The following is an 18415-nucleotide window of genomic DNA, read 5'->3' as shown; positions in this document are numbered from 1 at the left end:
GACACAAGTATTTGAACTGAAATTAGCTGGTAGAATAGAATTATTAAAAAGCAATTAATAAAGAACCATAATCACAGAATTTTTTTCAAAGAATGGAACATTGATGAGCAATAAGTTAAAGAGGTGTCATAATGATGATGGCAAAGTGTTCCTAAAATTACTTGTCTTGCAATGACACCGTCCATTTAATGAAGATATTTGTATAATCAAAGATTAACTTTTATTAGATTTTTTTCAGATGACTCTGAAATAAAATCTAATAGGATATTGGTAAAAGTCCACAGTAACCTTCTGAAGCTTTGCTCTATTAAACTTTGCGACTACCATACGCTAAAAAATTTTGTTCTCATTTTCGTCATCTGGAGTCTCTAGTGTACATCCTCATAGCCATGCAAGGGCTGCTTCCTTCCTCAACTTCCTTCCTAAGCTTCTACGTTATTTTATCACTAATAAGATAACATGTTTTCCTGTTAACCTTTTGCTTCAAAACCACAGTGAAAAAATTTGCTGTGAGAATAAGATAAGAAAAACAGGAATACGTATACTGATACCCAAAGACGACAATAACTACAATTTTATATTCAAAGTATAAAGAATAACGTTGACTTTTCCAGCAGTATACCATATACAATTCTGTGTATTAAGTTTTCAGCAAGCCTTGAAACAATGTGTATATAGATTGGACAATTGTCCCACCAGTGCTTTCTTTTGTCCAGCTGCTAAAAAGAGAATCTTTCCGTAATTATACTGTCTTGTAGTATGTGTACTTTGATACTTCTCACAGTACAATTGTGCTTTAAGAAAAAATGGAGTTATTTTAGCACCATGGTCAATATCAAACAGGTCTAGCAAGGTACTGCATGTTACGTTGACATCTACAATTTTTCGCGTCACAGAAAATCCTTTATTTTAATTCTTGCATTAAAATAAGTACAACTTAGAACTTTGAACTCAGGTTTTAAAGTACGAAGTCTGAATGCGGGCATCATTTGGTGATCTAAGCAGATACTTAACGTGGTGTTCAGTATGTCGAAATTTATTTATAACTAGCTGGAGCACCTGTTACCTGGAGTGAAGTTATGTAAATTCATGATTAATGAAAGGTTATCTTAGGAAATGAAAAGCCCCTTCCCTTATATGCAATTGTAAAAAACGTAAAAACGCCCATAAAAACTGCAAAACACAAAATGCAAAATCGCAAATTTGCATGTATCTCTGCATGAACACAACAAAACTTCATGTCAAATTTGGTGAAGATCCATCCACAGGAAGTGAGGTAGTGGTAAGAAACTCAAGAACGTCCGTAAAAATCGCAAAAGGCAAAACTGAAAATTTGTATGTACCCTCGCATGGGCCTAATAAAACTCCACACCAATTTTGGTGAATATCCATCTACACCCTGAGAAGTATTTACATGGACATACAACAGACAGCACTGTTATATTTATATAGATTTATTTCTTAAGTCATATTTTATTCTATAACTATTTTTTATGATTTCTAATTCAATGAAAAACAGGCGTTTCACATTTAATCACGACACTGAAAATTGTTTCTGAAATTGAAATAGGAGGTGGTGATTTCCAAATACAAATCCTTATAGCAGTTTGGGTTTAAAAGTTATTCAAGCCTCAAAACAAAAAGGAATGTTAGGGCTCAAAAAATTAACCAGGGGTGTTCAGAAACTATAGTTTCCCTTCGTAACTTTGAATTTTGAAGTTAAAACCGTCTCTCCAACTATATTCATTCATAGATACATCTTCAAACACCAACTAAGAAACTGTTGAAGTATGATTATAATTTCCAATACTTTTGTTTTAGAAAATCCGTGAATGACTCCTTGGTTTTTTAATTTCTGAATATTATGTCTTACTTGACACATAATCCTTTGCAATAGATATGGTTGCAAATTTATTTCTTTAATATCAATAGGATATTGATGAAGCTTCACAAATTTAGTTAAATCACTCAAAATATTTTCAACTTTATTTAAATATTCCTTTTCACCCTGAATAACTGCATTTCCTTTATCCAATTTAGTGCTAATTATGTTGCAATTATTTGATTAGTTTTTGGAAAGGTTTTTTTTTTATACTAAACGTTTTTAATCAAGCGTATTGGAGTAGGTACTAAGTGAAGGTGACGTAGCTCTTCATTCAAATTATTTTAATATCTTATCAAAGGTCAATTATGAACAAAGCTTAATAATATAAAAGAGAGTTTACTCATTCGTAATGAGGGCGAAATTCAATCAGGCTAGTTCATCTTGTAAATTGTTGTTTTTTCTTATAAGTTGTCAAATCTTTCACCTTGACAAAATATCCTCAGGCTATCCACTGTACCAGAACACCAGATTCTAAGAATAAAGTAGTTTAAACGCACAAAAGGTCATTGGGACTTTACTGCAAGGTTCAGTATTACCGTAGCTCAGTTTTCTATAACTATCTTCCTCGTGAAAAGAGCTTTGATTTCGAAGTTTGTCCGAAAGTTTATTAATGTTTTATTTGTGATACTTGACTAATTATAAATCCTTGTTACTCTATTGTTAATGGAACCAGAAGACATAAGACAGAAAGTTCTCTCTCGTGTCTATTTTTTCGCACTGCTGATACGATCGTCGCTTAGGGTGTGATTTTGAAACCCACGTTTGTCATAAATGCTCTGTCGTGTGAGCTTTTCGACTTTAATATAAAATAATAAAGGTTCCACTCTCTGAAGTGTTATTTTCTATTATTCTTATTTTTTACAAATATCATTATTTGGATATTTCTCTTTTTTCTGTCTGTTTATCGAAAAAAGTAATCCATGACGACATTGCATTGGCGTTTAGTTAGAAATTGCTGTGAGTCAAATATTAAAATATACAAGTGATCCATATAAAGAGTGATTAATTCTTTTTATCCATGATGTCATTAACTAACTCGATGAATGTAGAATATTAATCATTCGTATGAGACAATTTTACTTGGTATTATACTCTCAAAATTTTGGTTTGTTTGTGTTAGCACAAAGCCACACCACGATTGGTAGAATCCTATATTTCAGGTTTTAAGTGCATACACTTACCACTTACTTACTGAGGAGGAGAGCCTTTTGTAATAATTTAGGAAGCTCAATAAAGTTTAATAATGTGTTTTCAACAATTGGACGATTATTATTACTACTATTTTTGCATACTAATCTCACGATGCTCTAGGAATAGGGGATGATACCTGTATAGTATTCAGATACATTGATGTCTGACAGAGAAGTTCAAGTATCCGAAAAACACCAGTTCAGGACTGTTAAGCAGAGAATAAATTGAATAGGGATAGTACAGGAAAATAAGCAATCAAACAAAGGAATAAATTAAACAATTTTATTCACAATAATGTTTACTGTTTTACCAAACTGGCCAGCTTCTGATTTCCTCTTGTCTTCTTACTGGCTGCTGTGGTAGACGAGGCTTTCCAATCATGGCCATATGGCAAAAGAACAGAAATAATAATTATATACCACACTTTCAGGTTGAACAAAAGATAATTTTACGGTATCCCATAATCCACTCATTACCTACATCATTGAGTAATCAAAATTACTATTCAAAAGACTCAACTTATATCACCTTGTATAAGTATATGTGTTATCCATGAGATGGCTTGCTTCACCCTAGGATTTTCTCAGCCACAAATCAATATTATACAAGCCGTTGTCATATGTAACCTTTATGTATCTAGTTGACAAATATATCATTATCAACATGCAGAAAACCCTCACGAAAAGATAGAAAACATCCCTGAATATACCATATTTACAGATACATTTTAAATCATTTTTACAAGGGTGAGATCAACAGATGTTTTAAATGTGTTTTCAGTACAGGAGGCAAACAACAAGTTTAAAGGGTATCGTAAGCAAGGACATATTCCAGTCGTTCTTTGGAGTTAGTTTCATTGGTATTATTGGTTATAAGGTAATAAATATTTGTTTGATTTTTTTATGTATTTAGTTTTACACATATAAAAATTATCTTGCATTAATAGCTTAGTACATGAACTTAAGATTAATCTCTTTAGATATTATTAAAAGCTTTGACTGAAAACATCGAGAACAGTGAGAATATGTAATTAATGAATCAATTATTCAATTCATTCTAAGTGTTAAGTTTGTTTTTGTTAGATAAAAGAGGCCACATTATTTTCAACTTATTTTTTGGTTCTGATATTTTTAATTAGCTCGCTTTGATCAGAAGTTAGTGATAATTAAAAATAATAGTAATGAAATTATGTATACAAAAAATAAAACTCCTTGAAACTCTCTCTCTTTAAACCATGTTAAAATTAAGAAGGCTATGAAATTAATCTAATTCAGGCAGCAATATATTACAAGTTAAAAGATTTAACGAATGCAAAATAATGTATATTTACGGGAAAGAGTAAACACAAACGAAGCAGAGCAAAAATTAAATGTTTTTCTTTGTTTGTGCTACTCATTGCTTATCTGTGTGACATCTGATATTATTTGCTTACATGTTTCCTGCTGAATTATACGCAATCTGTTCTTATAAATAAATAAATATTAATACTAATTACATATTGATAACGACAATTTCTTTAGTTTTCTCAAAATGTATTTTACGCGTATATCTTTTCCTAAACGTTGATAACTCATACAACCTATATTTTTCCTGCATGTTTCTTGGTGCAGATTATGCGAAGCCTATAGCAACATGTTTTTATTTTTGACCAATAGAGTTATTTCTATCCTTTCAGAAAGAGCCAATTAAAAAGAAGATGAGTAAAGTTACCTCAGGTTTGAGATCACGTGAAAATATAAACCCACCATATAAATCACTTGAATGTGAGTGTATGTATACACTTAGGCTGTCAAGTAAACGAGAGCTTCAAGTTTCTACGTCTTTGCTTGCATACAAAACGGCTTATAGAGACGACTTGCGTGATATTTTGTAAGTATTCTTAGTTCACAAGAAGTCTCAACTAGTGAAAACTTTTCCTCCCAGTAGACAGATAAGCAGAACTAAAAGCTGTTTTTTTATTTTAAGGTTGTCGTTATGTGAATTAATTTAAAATGACAAATATTTTGAATACATTTAGATAAATATAATATGTAGCAGAGGGTGTTTTCTTTCTAGAAATCTGAAATTTCATTTGTGAAATATAGAGATCGACGTAATGATCACATTTTCTTACAGGTATTGAAGCGAAATGAAGCTGATCTTTGTAATCATGACTCTCACCCTCTTGATTTATGGGTATGTTAAATTTCTGGCAATAATTTACTTCACTAAAGATTTTTTTAAACGGAAGATGCAGAGTGAGCTATCTGCACTGTGTATACAGCAGAGTTTGAGCCCCGAATTTTAGCGTTATAAATATAACATAATATAATTATGACATAATATAATTGCTTGTAGAACTAAAGAGGAGTTATAATTACAACATAATAATATAAAAGTCAAACACTTCGCAAATAAATACAATTAAAACGTAGTCAAAATCTGACATGTGGTATAAGTATATGTTTCAATTCAGGTTTTAATGCTTTAACTTTTCCATTTCGAGATTTATCACTGAAACTCTGCGCAAACACATATTTACCATGCAAATGAATATGAATAAAATATGCAGCATGTATAATGAAACGTCGTCCATCTTAAACTGAAAATAATAGAATAGGTTTCAAGCAAATGATCTTCATTACAAAACAATGCAAGAAGTCATTAATTTATTCGTGAATTCGTGTTTAAAATTTACGTAAAGATGTTTTTAACAATTTTTAGAGTGAAGAGTACTAGTCAGCCAGACTGCAGTCTAGGCTGTGACAAGAGATTTTGTAGAGATACAAGTTCCTGTACTTGTGGTACCTTCTGGGACTACTGTAAATGCTGTGAATACTGTAATGCTGTAAGTATCTTTCATCAAAAGTGCTGTTTATCAAATTTCTTTTAATAACAAATCTTGACTAGTGTTCAATGCTATCTTACAAGCATACATATAATTAAATCCATCATGGTTTTCTGAAACAATGAATAAAATTAGTACGTCAAATTTTGTTAAAATGTTTCTTCTCGGTGTTATTATATATATATACATATATTGTTGCTTCAAACAAAAACAACTTTTCATGATATTCCAGTGCGCTGGAGAAACATGCAACTTGCTCTCAGGACAAAGCTGTGAAGATGGATATTTGTGCAGTCCTCCGGAAGGAAGCTCACATTCTGACGTGTGGACTGGTAGAGTTTCCGCCGTATGCTTGAAGGAATAAAAAAATAAAATGACATATACCATGCTTGAAGGAATAAAAAAATAAAATGACATATGCCAGACTGGCAAACAATATTTTAGTCTTTAATAATATGGAAATATATTCATAGTAATACTTTCTAACTAAAAAATACTTTGTGTTTCATAGTTGTACTTTTAAATGTTTGTTCCCAATACATTAAATTCTCCACTTCCCTAACAATAATTTCAGATTCTGCTTTATGAAATAAACGTTTGTGTATAAATGTTGTTGGGTTTGTTTGGTTATTTTATCATAATAATCTTATGAATTAATTCAGCAAATTAATGCAAATGAAAATAACGAAGTAATTTTTGATAGTCAACCTATCAAATTATCTTGCGAATGATAATGTTAATTTGCAGAACTCTATTTTTATTTGTTTTTTTTTATTTCACACATAATATTAATTAAGTTTCAAACAGCCATAAACTCTTCACATGCGAAAAATATCAATAACTGAGTGGAATGCATGATATACTGTAATTACTGACGTTTGAAAAAAGTATAAGTAAAAGGAATTAGAAAGACAAAGTTAGCATTTTCAGATGAGAGCGTTAATATGGTAAATTTTATTTGGGCAATGTTGTAACGAATGACATCGTATGTTCCTAAAATGCATATTATATAAATGATCTGTAAATAACATGCGAATCCAACTGAAAATTCTTCCTGAGATATAAAAACCTGAAGTTATGTCACGTTTTTTTCTCTTCAAATTCCAAAATGTTTCCGCGCGAAGAATAGGTAGACCATACTGCTCCGACCTCTAAAAACATGAGCTTAAAGCTTGTTACTTCAAACGTATTAAAACTATATGAAGATTTCCCTAAAATCAATGAAAAGTTTGAGCTACCATTTCCCTTTGATAATTCATGGAAACAATCGGAAATGACATATATTTCTAAATAATACATTCAGTAGGTGATGTTACACACTGGATACAGTATGTGATGTTACACACTAGATACAGTATGTGATGTTACACACTGGATACAGTATCTGATGGTACACACTAGATACAGTATATAGTGTTACACACTGGATACAGTATGTGATGTTACACACTAGATACAGTATATGATGTTACACACTGGATACAGTATCTGATGTTACACACTGGATACAGTATCTGATGGTACACACTCGATACAGTATCTGGTGTTACACACTGGATACAGTATGTGATGTTACACACTAGATACAGTATGTGATGTTACACACTGGATACAGTATGTCATAATAAAGCTAATGTAACGTGATAATCATTTCTCAATGTTACAACCTTCCTTTTACACAAGCATCTCTAACAATAAATCAAAGCCACTTGCCTAGCAGGTAAAAAGCTTTTAAAGGTTTAACACTTTGTGAAGCAGTGAAAATGACAAATATACTGCTTTATGAAATAACCAAATAATATTTTCATTTAAAATGAAATATAAAATGTAAATGACTAAACAAAAGCATACGTAATGGCCACGTAATGCTATTCAATTAACTATAGAATGGAAGAGAAATGGTAATATTTATTTCAAATAATATTATTTCTAGTTAAACGAATTACTTGATTAATCATCAAGAAACACTAATTAGCATTGTATTAAAAATTAAAAGAAATAAGTATAAAACATACTTACAGAGAGATAAAGTATATTATATTAAAACGATTTTGAAGCCTCACCGAGAAGTTAAAGTCCATGTCTCTACGTCCAGCCATGCTCTCTCTGACGACCGTGCATCTTGAGGATAGCTCTGTCGCGTCTTTTCTATTCTAAAAGGCTGCATCATAAAGCTTTCATGTCCAAAGCACACGATCCTTTATCCGCAGACTATCTTGTATACAAGAATGTTTCACGACGCCCGCTTCAACAATCCAATTGCACAGAAATCCATAGAGGCTGCATTAAGCGACTTGTCTGCTGTGCCTTCGTATGAAGTAGCAGGAATACCCATTTGATTCTCTTGTTCCTTGAGGTATGTTACAGTTGAAGTGATGCTCTGTAGAAGCAACTTGTATGTACGTGACTTGTGTCGCTTTTCCAGATGGAGATTCCTCTTGATTATGTTGCACACTGTTGTCTGGGATATGAGGATGGATTTTGTCACTGACTTTAGTGTTTGTAGATTTTTATTTGTTACAAGACTACGCACTTTGCTTACCACAGTTAGGGTACAACTTCTTACAGGTTTCTTTCTCTGGTTGATCCTCTTGTGGTACCTAAATTAATTCATATTCCTTTGTTTCTGGTGCCATTAAGTACGGGGGATAACTCTGTCTTGGAAATTCAGGGTGATCAATCTGGACACATCTATATGATCTGAGTCTATGGATATTTTGTGTTAGAAAAGGCTGTTATATACTTTTTTCCAAAAGTGAACAATTTTTTGGTGGCATCATACTAGTAACCTACGTAACATCAAATAGATAATCTCATAATGTAGTTTTAATACATTCCGTTCCACCACTACTTTATATCGGTTGGGTTTGTAACATGATTCGTTGATTTGCATATTCAAAATTGTTTTACTATATAATCAGTCACTGTATAATCATAAATTAAGTTGGTTGTTTCAGTATTAACGATAAACACATTATACTACAAGAGTGATAAATGGTCAATCTGAGATCAGGTATAGTTATATCTAATTTACAACTACTGATAAGAGCAAGGACAACCATACAATGGTACTTTTCACCTATGGGCTACACTTAGCCGAATAACGGGTTAACGTTTTATAAATCTGAAGTTTCGGAGCGTCATATGTGACATATTGCCACTTCAAAACTTTCTACATGCTGCACGGACCGCTTAGGACTAACCCTGCACGACCACTAAATGACAAAGGTTGTATCCGGTACTATGACGTCAGTACTAGGCTCTAAACATATCTCTTTCATACTGTGCATATAATGTATGATTGTAATTTCAACAATTTACATTAATATTTGAATTTTCGGATTCCACAACGTTGTAGCTCCATTTACTTGTTACTCTTGTGAACACGCTCTGTAATCCAACTGGTGTCCATTCTGTTACTAAATGAGTTAAAACCCTTGATGCAATGACACATTGAACAAAAGCGAAAACAGATAATCATACCAAAACATTTGGTGAACGAAGGATAATGTTGCATTTATGTATGCGAAAGATTATTCTGCACATAATGTTGCATTTACATCTAGGAAGAACGATAGTGCATATAATGTTATACGTATGTGTACGAGAGATCACTATGCATAAAAAAGTGCATTAATATGTACGTATGATAATGCTGCACATAACTGTTTATGTATATGTACGAAGGATAATTCCGCACGTAATGTTGTATCTTATGTAGCAACTCGCCCTTATATTTTCACCTTTCTTTTGTAAAATCGATATTTTAAGCTTGCTGGAATTTTAAATAATTCATGTTTACTTACTTATTCTCAACGAGTGTAACTTCACGTGTGTATAGAAAATACAACAGAATACCATTTAGATGTTAATCTTTATTAGAATTCTAGATGCAACGCGGAAATGTGTTTTAGCAGTTGGTCATTTGTGAATGTATGCTACTTTTGATGATTTATTTACACAAAATAAAGAGAGCTATTTTGTCAGTCTTAGGTATTTAAACAGAATGAGGAGGGTTTGCTTGATTGAAATTAAGCACAAAGCTACACAATGGGCTATTTGTGCTCTGCCCACCACGGGTATCGAAACCCGAGTTCTAGCGTTGGAAGTCCACAGATATACCGCTATGTCACTAGGGGGGACATGAGGAGGGGGTAAGGAGAAGCTGATCTTTCAATTACAGAAATTGTGAATAAACTAATATCGACAAAACCCAGGTTTAAATTATACAATTTATAGCTGAATGAAAGTACGTATGCCAGTATATATATATATATATATATATATAAACTTATCTTGCAAGTTCGAAAGATTTCTTTAGCATGTCCCACCCCCAGTTGTTCAGCGATTTATAAAATTTAAATTAGTTGTTAAATCTCTGAAGTTAACATAGCACAGATATTCCATTGTGCAGCTTGTGCTTAACAAAAAAAAAACAATCATTGCCATAAGTTTGTTTGTTCTTACTTTTCTGGTGCCAAATAACCTCTGACATGCATAGCTGACAGACTATTTTTTTATAAAGTACAGTAATCACGTGGTTTGAAACTTGACACGCTTTTAATTTTTATAAACGAACAAACAGCGATCTCAGTAATGTTCCTACTTCTAACAAATGTGTTCGAATATGACAGATATGGAAGATAGCTATTTCTGCTTTTTGTTCTTATATGGTTTATCTTCACAAGAGTTACTGATCAAAACACAGTAAACACCCAATTTTGTACCTTAAAAAAATTAAATAAAAAATCTTTGTTTTACTTCCCTAAATTTCATGAATAAATATTTAATTACATTTGTGTTTCATTATTGCGCGTGTTTTCCTTATGTAGTGTGATTCGCTACTGGTTAGACAAGTTTTGTTTTCTGAGAATGCCTACTCCTTATGAAGATCAAGAAAAAAAATAGGCTTTTTATAATTTCAATATACAGTATACATGTATGGTTTTACAGTGTCCTTGTACTAAACCTACAGATTAAAGCTTTCCGGGATTTTTACCTTTTGACTCTCTCATTGCGTTTTCTCTGATCACGTTTTATTTTTACAATAAAGTTCAAACGCTATACTAAAACACATGCATTCAAAATACTAATGAGCAATAAATTATTTCAAACTTAATTAATATTAATAGGTGCTGCACCACGCAAAAAAAAAACAAAAACGAATATTATTTAAACCAACGTCTCATTTAAAATTACTCAAACTTATTCTGTATTACAATACATGAATTTTAATTACCTGTGTATAGGTTTAGCAAATCGATTAAAGCATGTCGCGCTGTAATTTTCTCAACGTGCTCATTTCATAATGGATTATTAATGCAGTCATGATCTTATTTTAGAATATATGACAAGTCATAATGTACAAAAAAAAAACGTTGCTGTTAATAAATGTGAACAAGGTAAAGTAAAGAGGTTTTTTTCAAATATTATTCTCAATATTGATATGTAATCTGATAACTGAATCAGTAGTTACTGTTGATAAAACTATAAAAAGTCAGTCAAAGTATTTCGTTTTACAATACTCTCAATATTTATATAGAACAAATTGTTAAGATCATTCGTCTTTAAATAAACTTTACATAGGTAATATTCAAATTCGTTGACACTTTACAATGGATAACTGGTTTTTTTTATACCAGAATAAGTACAACGTTTTGACCAATAGTGCGGTAATTTTCAAGAACAAATACGAAAACATTTGCCAACTATCCACTGTAAGTTGTCAACGAATTTGAGTACTATTAGGTGGGAAAAAACTCATCCTTGTATTTAATTAGTTAAGTTAAAGTTTCCATTATACAGTAACTTTAATCTTTATAGATGATCAGATACCAAAATATATCTGAACTCACAATCAAACTGTAAGAAGATAAGTTAAAGAGTGTGGTATACTGATGTCTAATTGAAATGTTTAAAGAGCCCTGGCCTGGCATGGCCTGGTAGTTAGGGCACTCGACTCGTAATATGAGGGTCGCGGGTTCGAATCCCCGTCACACCAAACATGCTCACCCTTTCAGCCGTGGGGGCGCTATAATCAGACGGCCAATCCCACTATTCGTTGGTAAAAGAGTAGCCCAAGAGTTGGCGGTGGGAGGTGATGACTAGTTGCCTTCCCTCTCGTCTTACACTGCTAAATTAGGGACGGTGGGTGGTGATGACTAGTTGCCTTCCCTCTAGTCTTACACTGCTAAATTAGGGACGGCTAGCGCAGATAGCCCTCGTGTAGCTTTGTGCGAAATTCAAAACAAACAAACAATTAACGCGAACACAAGACGTAGAACCCGAGAATATTATGCAGAGAATAAGTCAAACACAGATAACAAATAAAATAAGACCGTCAAAAGTTATCACGTAGACCAAATCTTTTTTCACTAAAGTGTCGTACACTATACTGGCCGTCAGGGTCGGATTGTGGGGGGTGGTGGCAAATGAGTGCAGTTTTCATGGGCTCTATAGATGAATTAAACCCCATTAAGAAATAAATAATAAAAAAAAAGTAATCAAAAACTGAACATCCAAAATATGTGTTTGCAGCTGTGTCACTAGGAAAACAGCTATTTCGGTCGTTTCATATAAACATATTAGCAGGTTTTTACAGCTTTTTCTTTCATAAATACCCACTTGGACATTTAACGAAAACATTATTTGTCATTACTTTATATTTACTATAAATATTAGACTTAGTATTTTGTATATTATCTATCCATAGCTTGTGTTTGTTTATTGCTAAAACTGTAGTTAATGAATAGTATTGAATTGTATTTGATTTACTTATGAAGTACAGGTCGGAGGGCACCATTACAAAATTTGTCTAGGGCTCCCGAAGTCCTTAATCTGGCCATACAGGCCAGCTATGTTTTTTTATTTTTGTACTCAAACTGGCTGATGGTCTTGAGAGGCTGTCTCCTCACGTTTTCACGGGAAAAGAACAGGATGATATCAAGACAAACACCTGTATGAATACACCACTTTTATAGTCGTCTTACTATTCTAACCATCTCAAACCAATTTGTATAGGTTTCTATGTTATCTGTTTGCACAAGCGAAAGCCCATACAGAAACGCGTACATGCTAGCTTGAGATTTAGGTTGCAGCATCTAGCCTTTACGACCTTTAGAAATCCGGTTATCAGTGATGTCATAACTCTATGCAGAACTGCATGGAAATCTTGTAAAATATCCGCGAAATACCCGAATAAAGATATATTCTAAACTAATTATGAAAGGGTGAAATTAGTAGCTATTTCAGCTATGATAAAAGTATCATCATAAGTTGTATTAAACATTAAATTATAACCAGACGTGATTAATGGACAAGCCCCAAAGTGGGCCAACGGTTAGTCTGAGGACTTATAACGCTAAAATTCCGGTTTCGATAACCGCGGTGAGCACAACACTGATAGCCCATTTTGTAGCTTTGTGCCTAAAAACAAAGTTTTCATTATTATTGCCGATTTGGTAAATCTTGTTTATTATCATAATTTATTATTTAGTGTTTGTTTCTCTTCAAAGGTGACTATGCCTACGGTAAAATTTTATTTAGTTAATTTCATTGCGTCTGAAATAGACCTATGGTCGAAACAATTTTTTTTGTGAAACTTGTTATGTTTTTGAGGATAAATAAAAGTTGTTGTTTGTTTTATTTTTTAAAAAAAGGTTGATGTGTTTATTAGCACTCTCAAAAGTACTTCAGGTTAAACTATTTTTTTCCGAAACAAACAAGCACTAAGTCATATCATAAGAAATATGGTGAGGTAAATGGATTTCCTACACAGTAGCTGGGAATGTGCTCCTCAAATCAGACGATGACTTTGATTCCGACGACTCTAAACCAGCCAGTATTTTTCCGTCTGATGATCAATTAAATTTGTTTTTTGTTTTAATTGTATTCATGTTACGTTATGGTAAATAATGTAATGATAATCCTGAATTTATTATTGAGTTGTTAAAACTATCTAAGGTTTAACATTTTACCCATATTGCATTTGGTTAGTGTAGTTTGTTGAATGCCTACAGATGGCGAGCGTAAATAAAATGGAAGCTAGGTATTAAACTCAGTGTGATTAGAATTTGGTAGTGCCATCTTTTTGGGTTTTATAAAAACATTCCTACAGAAAATATTTTTCTGGAGAAATGAAATACATATGTACACAGGAGTCGAAATAACAATTAAGTTGCCACGTTTCCCATATCACAACACTTCAATTACAATTAATTTATTTAAAAAAATGAGCTTAGCAGAACCCTCTATTTATGCTAATCGGATTATAAAGCTCTAAAGCTGTTTATTGCTAATACTTAACAATCTGAACTTGGTAACGATAAAATGGTGTTACCTTTCAACTAGCCATCAAGATTGCTTGCTAAGTATTAATAATATATATAAAAAGGTTTTATAAAACATTGTTTACATCCAAGGATTGCAAGATTTGGCATTTTGAAAGGCTGAGGAACAGCTATAATGTTGATAAAAATGCTACCAAAATAAAAAAAAATGTCCTATATAACATTCATGAATTTGAATATTTTCGTAATATAACTCGTTATTTCAAATAAAAATGAAATGTTAACCATAAGTGAATTAGCCTTAATATACATAGTATGTGTATTTAAATCTGATCTACTATGAAATATGATCTACTATGCTTAGAGCAAGAAAACTGAGTGAAAAGTAAAGGGTAATTCGTTATCAAAGGAAATAAGTGTATTTTATAAAATTAATACAATTCTTTTACTTCTTTTTAGTGTAAATCTGGAGAAATACAGCTCATCCCGAGTCGAGGCTGAGCAGTAAATTGGTTACAGCAAATAAGCAGATGGTGAATAGAAAGACTTTGAAATCTCCCTTCATACAGCCAACTTGTCATAACATTACAACAATAAAACTGAAATTTATTTCGATTATGTAAAATTAGCAAATTATCTATTTTATACAAATTTATACCTAGTGTGAATTCAATTTATCTAGCTTCTACACAGTACACATAATCTATTGTGTAGCTTTGTGCTTAATTACAAACAAACTTCTACACAGCACAGATAGCCCGTTGTTTAGCTTTGTGCTGAATTTCAAACAAACTTCCACACCTTTAGAGAAAGGCTTTAATAATCAAAATAGCATCTTCCTTGCCTCCTGGTCATCTATTCACAGTATTACATTACGAAAACGTGTTGCAGGTAGAACACCTAATTTGTTTAGCTTTTTCGAAGATACTTTTCATTTGCAAGAAGCTTTCACACCTTGTTTATCCAGACAGCCAACTTCACTCTCATGTTTCTGACATTCACACGCCCTACAATTAGATGTTTATAAAAAGTGAACTTTATTTAGTACGTGTACTTAATTTCTATTTCATCAACAATGAGGGCCCTAAAAATCTAGTTTTTTACACATTTACCATTTATTTCTGCTTTATATCTGCCTGTTAACTATATATCAGAAAAATAGTTGCACTGTATCTGCTTGTATTATACATAAATTCATTATGCAGATTACACCATTATAAACTGGCATGAGTCACTTGCCCAGATTGCTGCAATAGCATGCATACAAAGTACTTATTTGCAGCCTAATCACAGTATACTAATATGATCACTGAAACTACGTTACCAGTTTTGCATAGTGCTGTTATGTGGACAGTTAAATTGGCTTCAAGTTAACACTCACGGTAGACTTAAGCACTACTATTTCTAAAGTGTAGAAACGGTTACAGTTTTATTCTTTTCAATGTACAGACTTCAAATGTATCTCTCTCTCTCTTTGTATATATATGTATATAAATAATAATAAGCCAACTTCTATTAACACAAGAAAAACGCAAGTTGATTATCTGCCTCTAGCAACACATGTTCCTATCAAAGTACCTGCTAGAACAGGTTAAGTGAATTTAATGAGACTAGTCTGGGTATTACATCATTATTCAATCTGTAAAATAAAGATATTTTGTAAATTACAGGTGCTAACTTTAAGTGAAAGTTATAGGCATTTTGAGGAGAAAGAAAATTTGATAAAAAAATATTTCAAATTCAGACCACTTAAATTCACGAAGTAGAATAAGCTACAGAGTTTTACTCAAAAATGCCCTTTCCATCTTTTCTAGCCCCTTTATCTAATTTATTTACTAGGCTATAATCGACTATTCAATCTGTTTTGGGTTATTCATATCGTGACCAAAAGATATTTATTAACTCAAATGTATACCAAAGATACATAGATAGATGTATAGATAGGCTCAGTTGTTCAATGGAGAACAATCTTGTTTTTCAAGAAACATGCTTGTTAGATAATGAATAGCATTTATGTCATCAAAGTCTAAGCCCCCAGTGACACAGCGTTATTCTACGGACTTGCAACTCTAGAAACCGCTTTTCGATACTCGTGGTGGGCAGAGCACAGATGGCCCATTGTGTATCTTTGTGCTTAACTTCAAACAAACAAACAAAAATCAGTCTAAATATTTCCAATTTCAAAAAAAAAAATCGCCATTGCGGATTACTTTTTGCAAGAAACAAATATTGTTAAGCTAATAATGACTTATTAGCATAGTTATACTTTCGATGTTTATTGTTAAGCGCAAAATTACCCAATGGGCTATTTGTGCCGTTTCCTCCATATGGTATCGTACCTCGGGTTCAAGCTACACGCTGAGCCACTGGGAAACTTATCATTTTCAAAGCAAGGAACGAATTAGACACACAATGCATATATTAGAATAGTGATTACATAATATCCCAAATACGTTTGATAAATAAATGTATTGTGATTAAATTTCATTTTCTTGCGATTAAATATACTGTAAAATGAGGTAATTATTTAAGCAAATTATTGTAGTCATTTAAGTTTCAATGTGTTTACAGTGTTATTGAAATCATTTATAAAATCTACTGAAGTGGATCTTGTAGTATTTATTCCAGCATTAGACCTACTTCCAGCTTCTACTTCTTGTTTACGAGAAGCACTCACAACACTGTCAAATTTGCCCCCAGGAGTAGGCCTACAGAATATACTTTTGAATTGTTCATCTTCATTAACATTTCTTCCTTGGCAATCCACTGAATAATTTGGGGTGACAATTTCTTTCACCTCTGTTGTTGAAAGAAAATTCACCTTCGCAGAGGTTCCAGCTTTGTTTGTTGAGCGTATAGAAGGTTTTATTCTAGTGTCTACATTCATGAGGGGTGAAGTTCCACCAACTATTGTTGGTTCTTGATGCAAAAAGTTTTTAACAGAAGTTGTCTTCAACGGGGCGCCTATATTCATAATACCAGTGTTTGTTACATTTTTTGATGAAAACCATTGTTTTATGCCTTTCAATCCTTTACAGCAGCTGAAAAAGCGTGGATGACAGAAAAAAAGTCTGAGAAAGAGAAAAAAAACTCCAATACCGATTAATGATGGTCCTATTCCCAAAACTATCGGTCTAGTTTCAGGATGAGTAAATTCAGTGTAAACTCCTGTTACTGTTATTGCAATACCAGCTAAAGTCAACGTCAAGCCGACTATAATGAGAATGTTTGAGCCAATATTTTCTGGTTTGAATGAGCATCGGCTGACCGCTGAGGTGAACCCCGGACCTTGACCAACAAATGAAGCATTCCTTGTCGAGATGTTTCTGCACTGGTTGAGGTCGGAAACTCGATTATTTTGAGCCATTAAAACTCAATATGTGCTTCCTGAAAGCTACAGTTTTTTATTGTCAACGTCTACATCCGAGTTGGAGAAGCATCGTAATCAGAAGAACCCACGTGTTTGAAGAGTGAGTAAATGGTCTCTGTAATAGGGTCACTATATCATACAGTGTTTGTAATATACTGGTACCTGAAAAAATAGTAGTTGATTAGTTTTTTAGAGTTTTTAGGGTTTAGATTATAGCTTAAGATATTTTTTATCTTAATAGTATATTCTATTATAAAGGTAATAAATACATAAAACTATAATGGTTTTCACATATAAAAGACAATGTAAAAACTTTCATCTACGATAGGAGTTTCTAGAAGCTAATAATTTACTAAAAATATTATAACGTTTTGTTGAAATATCTCTAATAAAGTTTAACATATTTATTAAAAAATGTATCTTTACCTTTGATGTTTTAGTCATATGCCACTATTACAAAAATATTTATTTGTAAAACTGCTAAACAATATGGCTGGCATCAACGATACATTATACAAAGAAGTATCTAAAATAAGAACAACAATCAAAACGAGTTCGGCTAAGCTGCGAGGGTTACAGCGAAAAAGGATAACCTGATAAGCTAACTACTGCTTATGACAATATAGACTAGAAACCTGAATGAATATCAGAATGTACCTATATAGCATTCACGTTATTTTTTGTTCCGTTTTTCAAGAAAATTCATACCTCATTATCGTACCTTTATTGTTAGTTCTATTCTATCCTAATGTCTCAAAATACAAAATATATTAGTATCTTCTAAGTTATAAACACCTAACTATTAAGTATTTTCTAAGTTAAGAACACCTAACTGTTAAGTATTTTCTAAGTTA

The 18415-nt window shown here is 32.3% G+C and overlaps 2 protein-coding genes across 4 annotated transcripts in view; one reads left to right on the top strand and one right to left on the bottom strand.

Moving 5' to 3' along the window:
* The first annotated feature begins 4773 nt into the window (after positions 1-4773).
* LOC106459667 (8.6 kDa transglutaminase substrate-like) lies at positions 4774-6512 on the top strand. Its single transcript, XM_013919310.2, has 4 exons — positions 4774-4945; positions 5192-5251; positions 5780-5903; positions 6136-6512. The coding sequence occupies exons 2-4, from the start codon at positions 5205-5207 to the stop codon at positions 6265-6267; spliced, it is 303 nt and encodes a 100-aa protein (XP_013774764.1). The 5' UTR covers positions 4774-4945; positions 5192-5204; the 3' UTR covers positions 6268-6512.
* Positions 6513-16641: 10129 nt separating this feature from the next.
* LOC111085850 overlaps positions 16642-18415 on the bottom strand; it is a 45060-nt gene continuing 43286 nt past the window's right edge. For 2 of the 3 annotated variants that reach the window (XM_022386341.1, XM_022386348.1), the window contains exon 2: positions 16642-17723. In XM_022386341.1, the coding sequence (XP_022242049.1) occupies positions 16737-17558 (822 nt within the window). In that variant the 5' untranslated portion in view covers positions 17559-17723 and the 3' untranslated portion in view covers positions 16642-16736. The remainder of the gene's footprint in view (positions 17724-18415) is intronic. The other variant, XM_022386349.1, reaches the window with a different exon arrangement.

This window comes from Limulus polyphemus, unplaced genomic scaffold (genome assembly GCF_000517525.1).
Source record: "Limulus polyphemus unplaced genomic scaffold, Limulus_polyphemus-2.1.2 Scaffold29, whole genome shotgun sequence".
NCBI classification, from domain to species: domain Eukaryota; kingdom Metazoa; phylum Arthropoda; class Merostomata; order Xiphosura; family Limulidae; genus Limulus; species Limulus polyphemus.
The sequence above is the reverse complement of the archived record's forward strand: the minus strand, read 5'-3'. Positions and strand labels throughout refer to the sequence as shown.

What these genes read in the sequence shown, in the direction of transcription:
- LOC106459667 (XM_013919310.2), top strand. Translation starts at nt 5,205, where the DNA reads ATGAAGCTGATCTTTGTAATCATGACTCTCACCCTCTTGATTTATGG. An exon ending in CTCACCCTCTTGATTTATGG is followed by an intron (nt 5,252 to 5,779) that starts GTATGTTAAATT and finishes AACAATTTTTAG; the next exon opens with AGTGAAGAGTACTAGTCAGC. An exon ending in GCTGTGAATACTGTAATGCT is followed by an intron (nt 5,904 to 6,135) that starts GTAAGTATCTTT and finishes ATGATATTCCAG; the next exon opens with TGCGCTGGAGAAACATGCAA.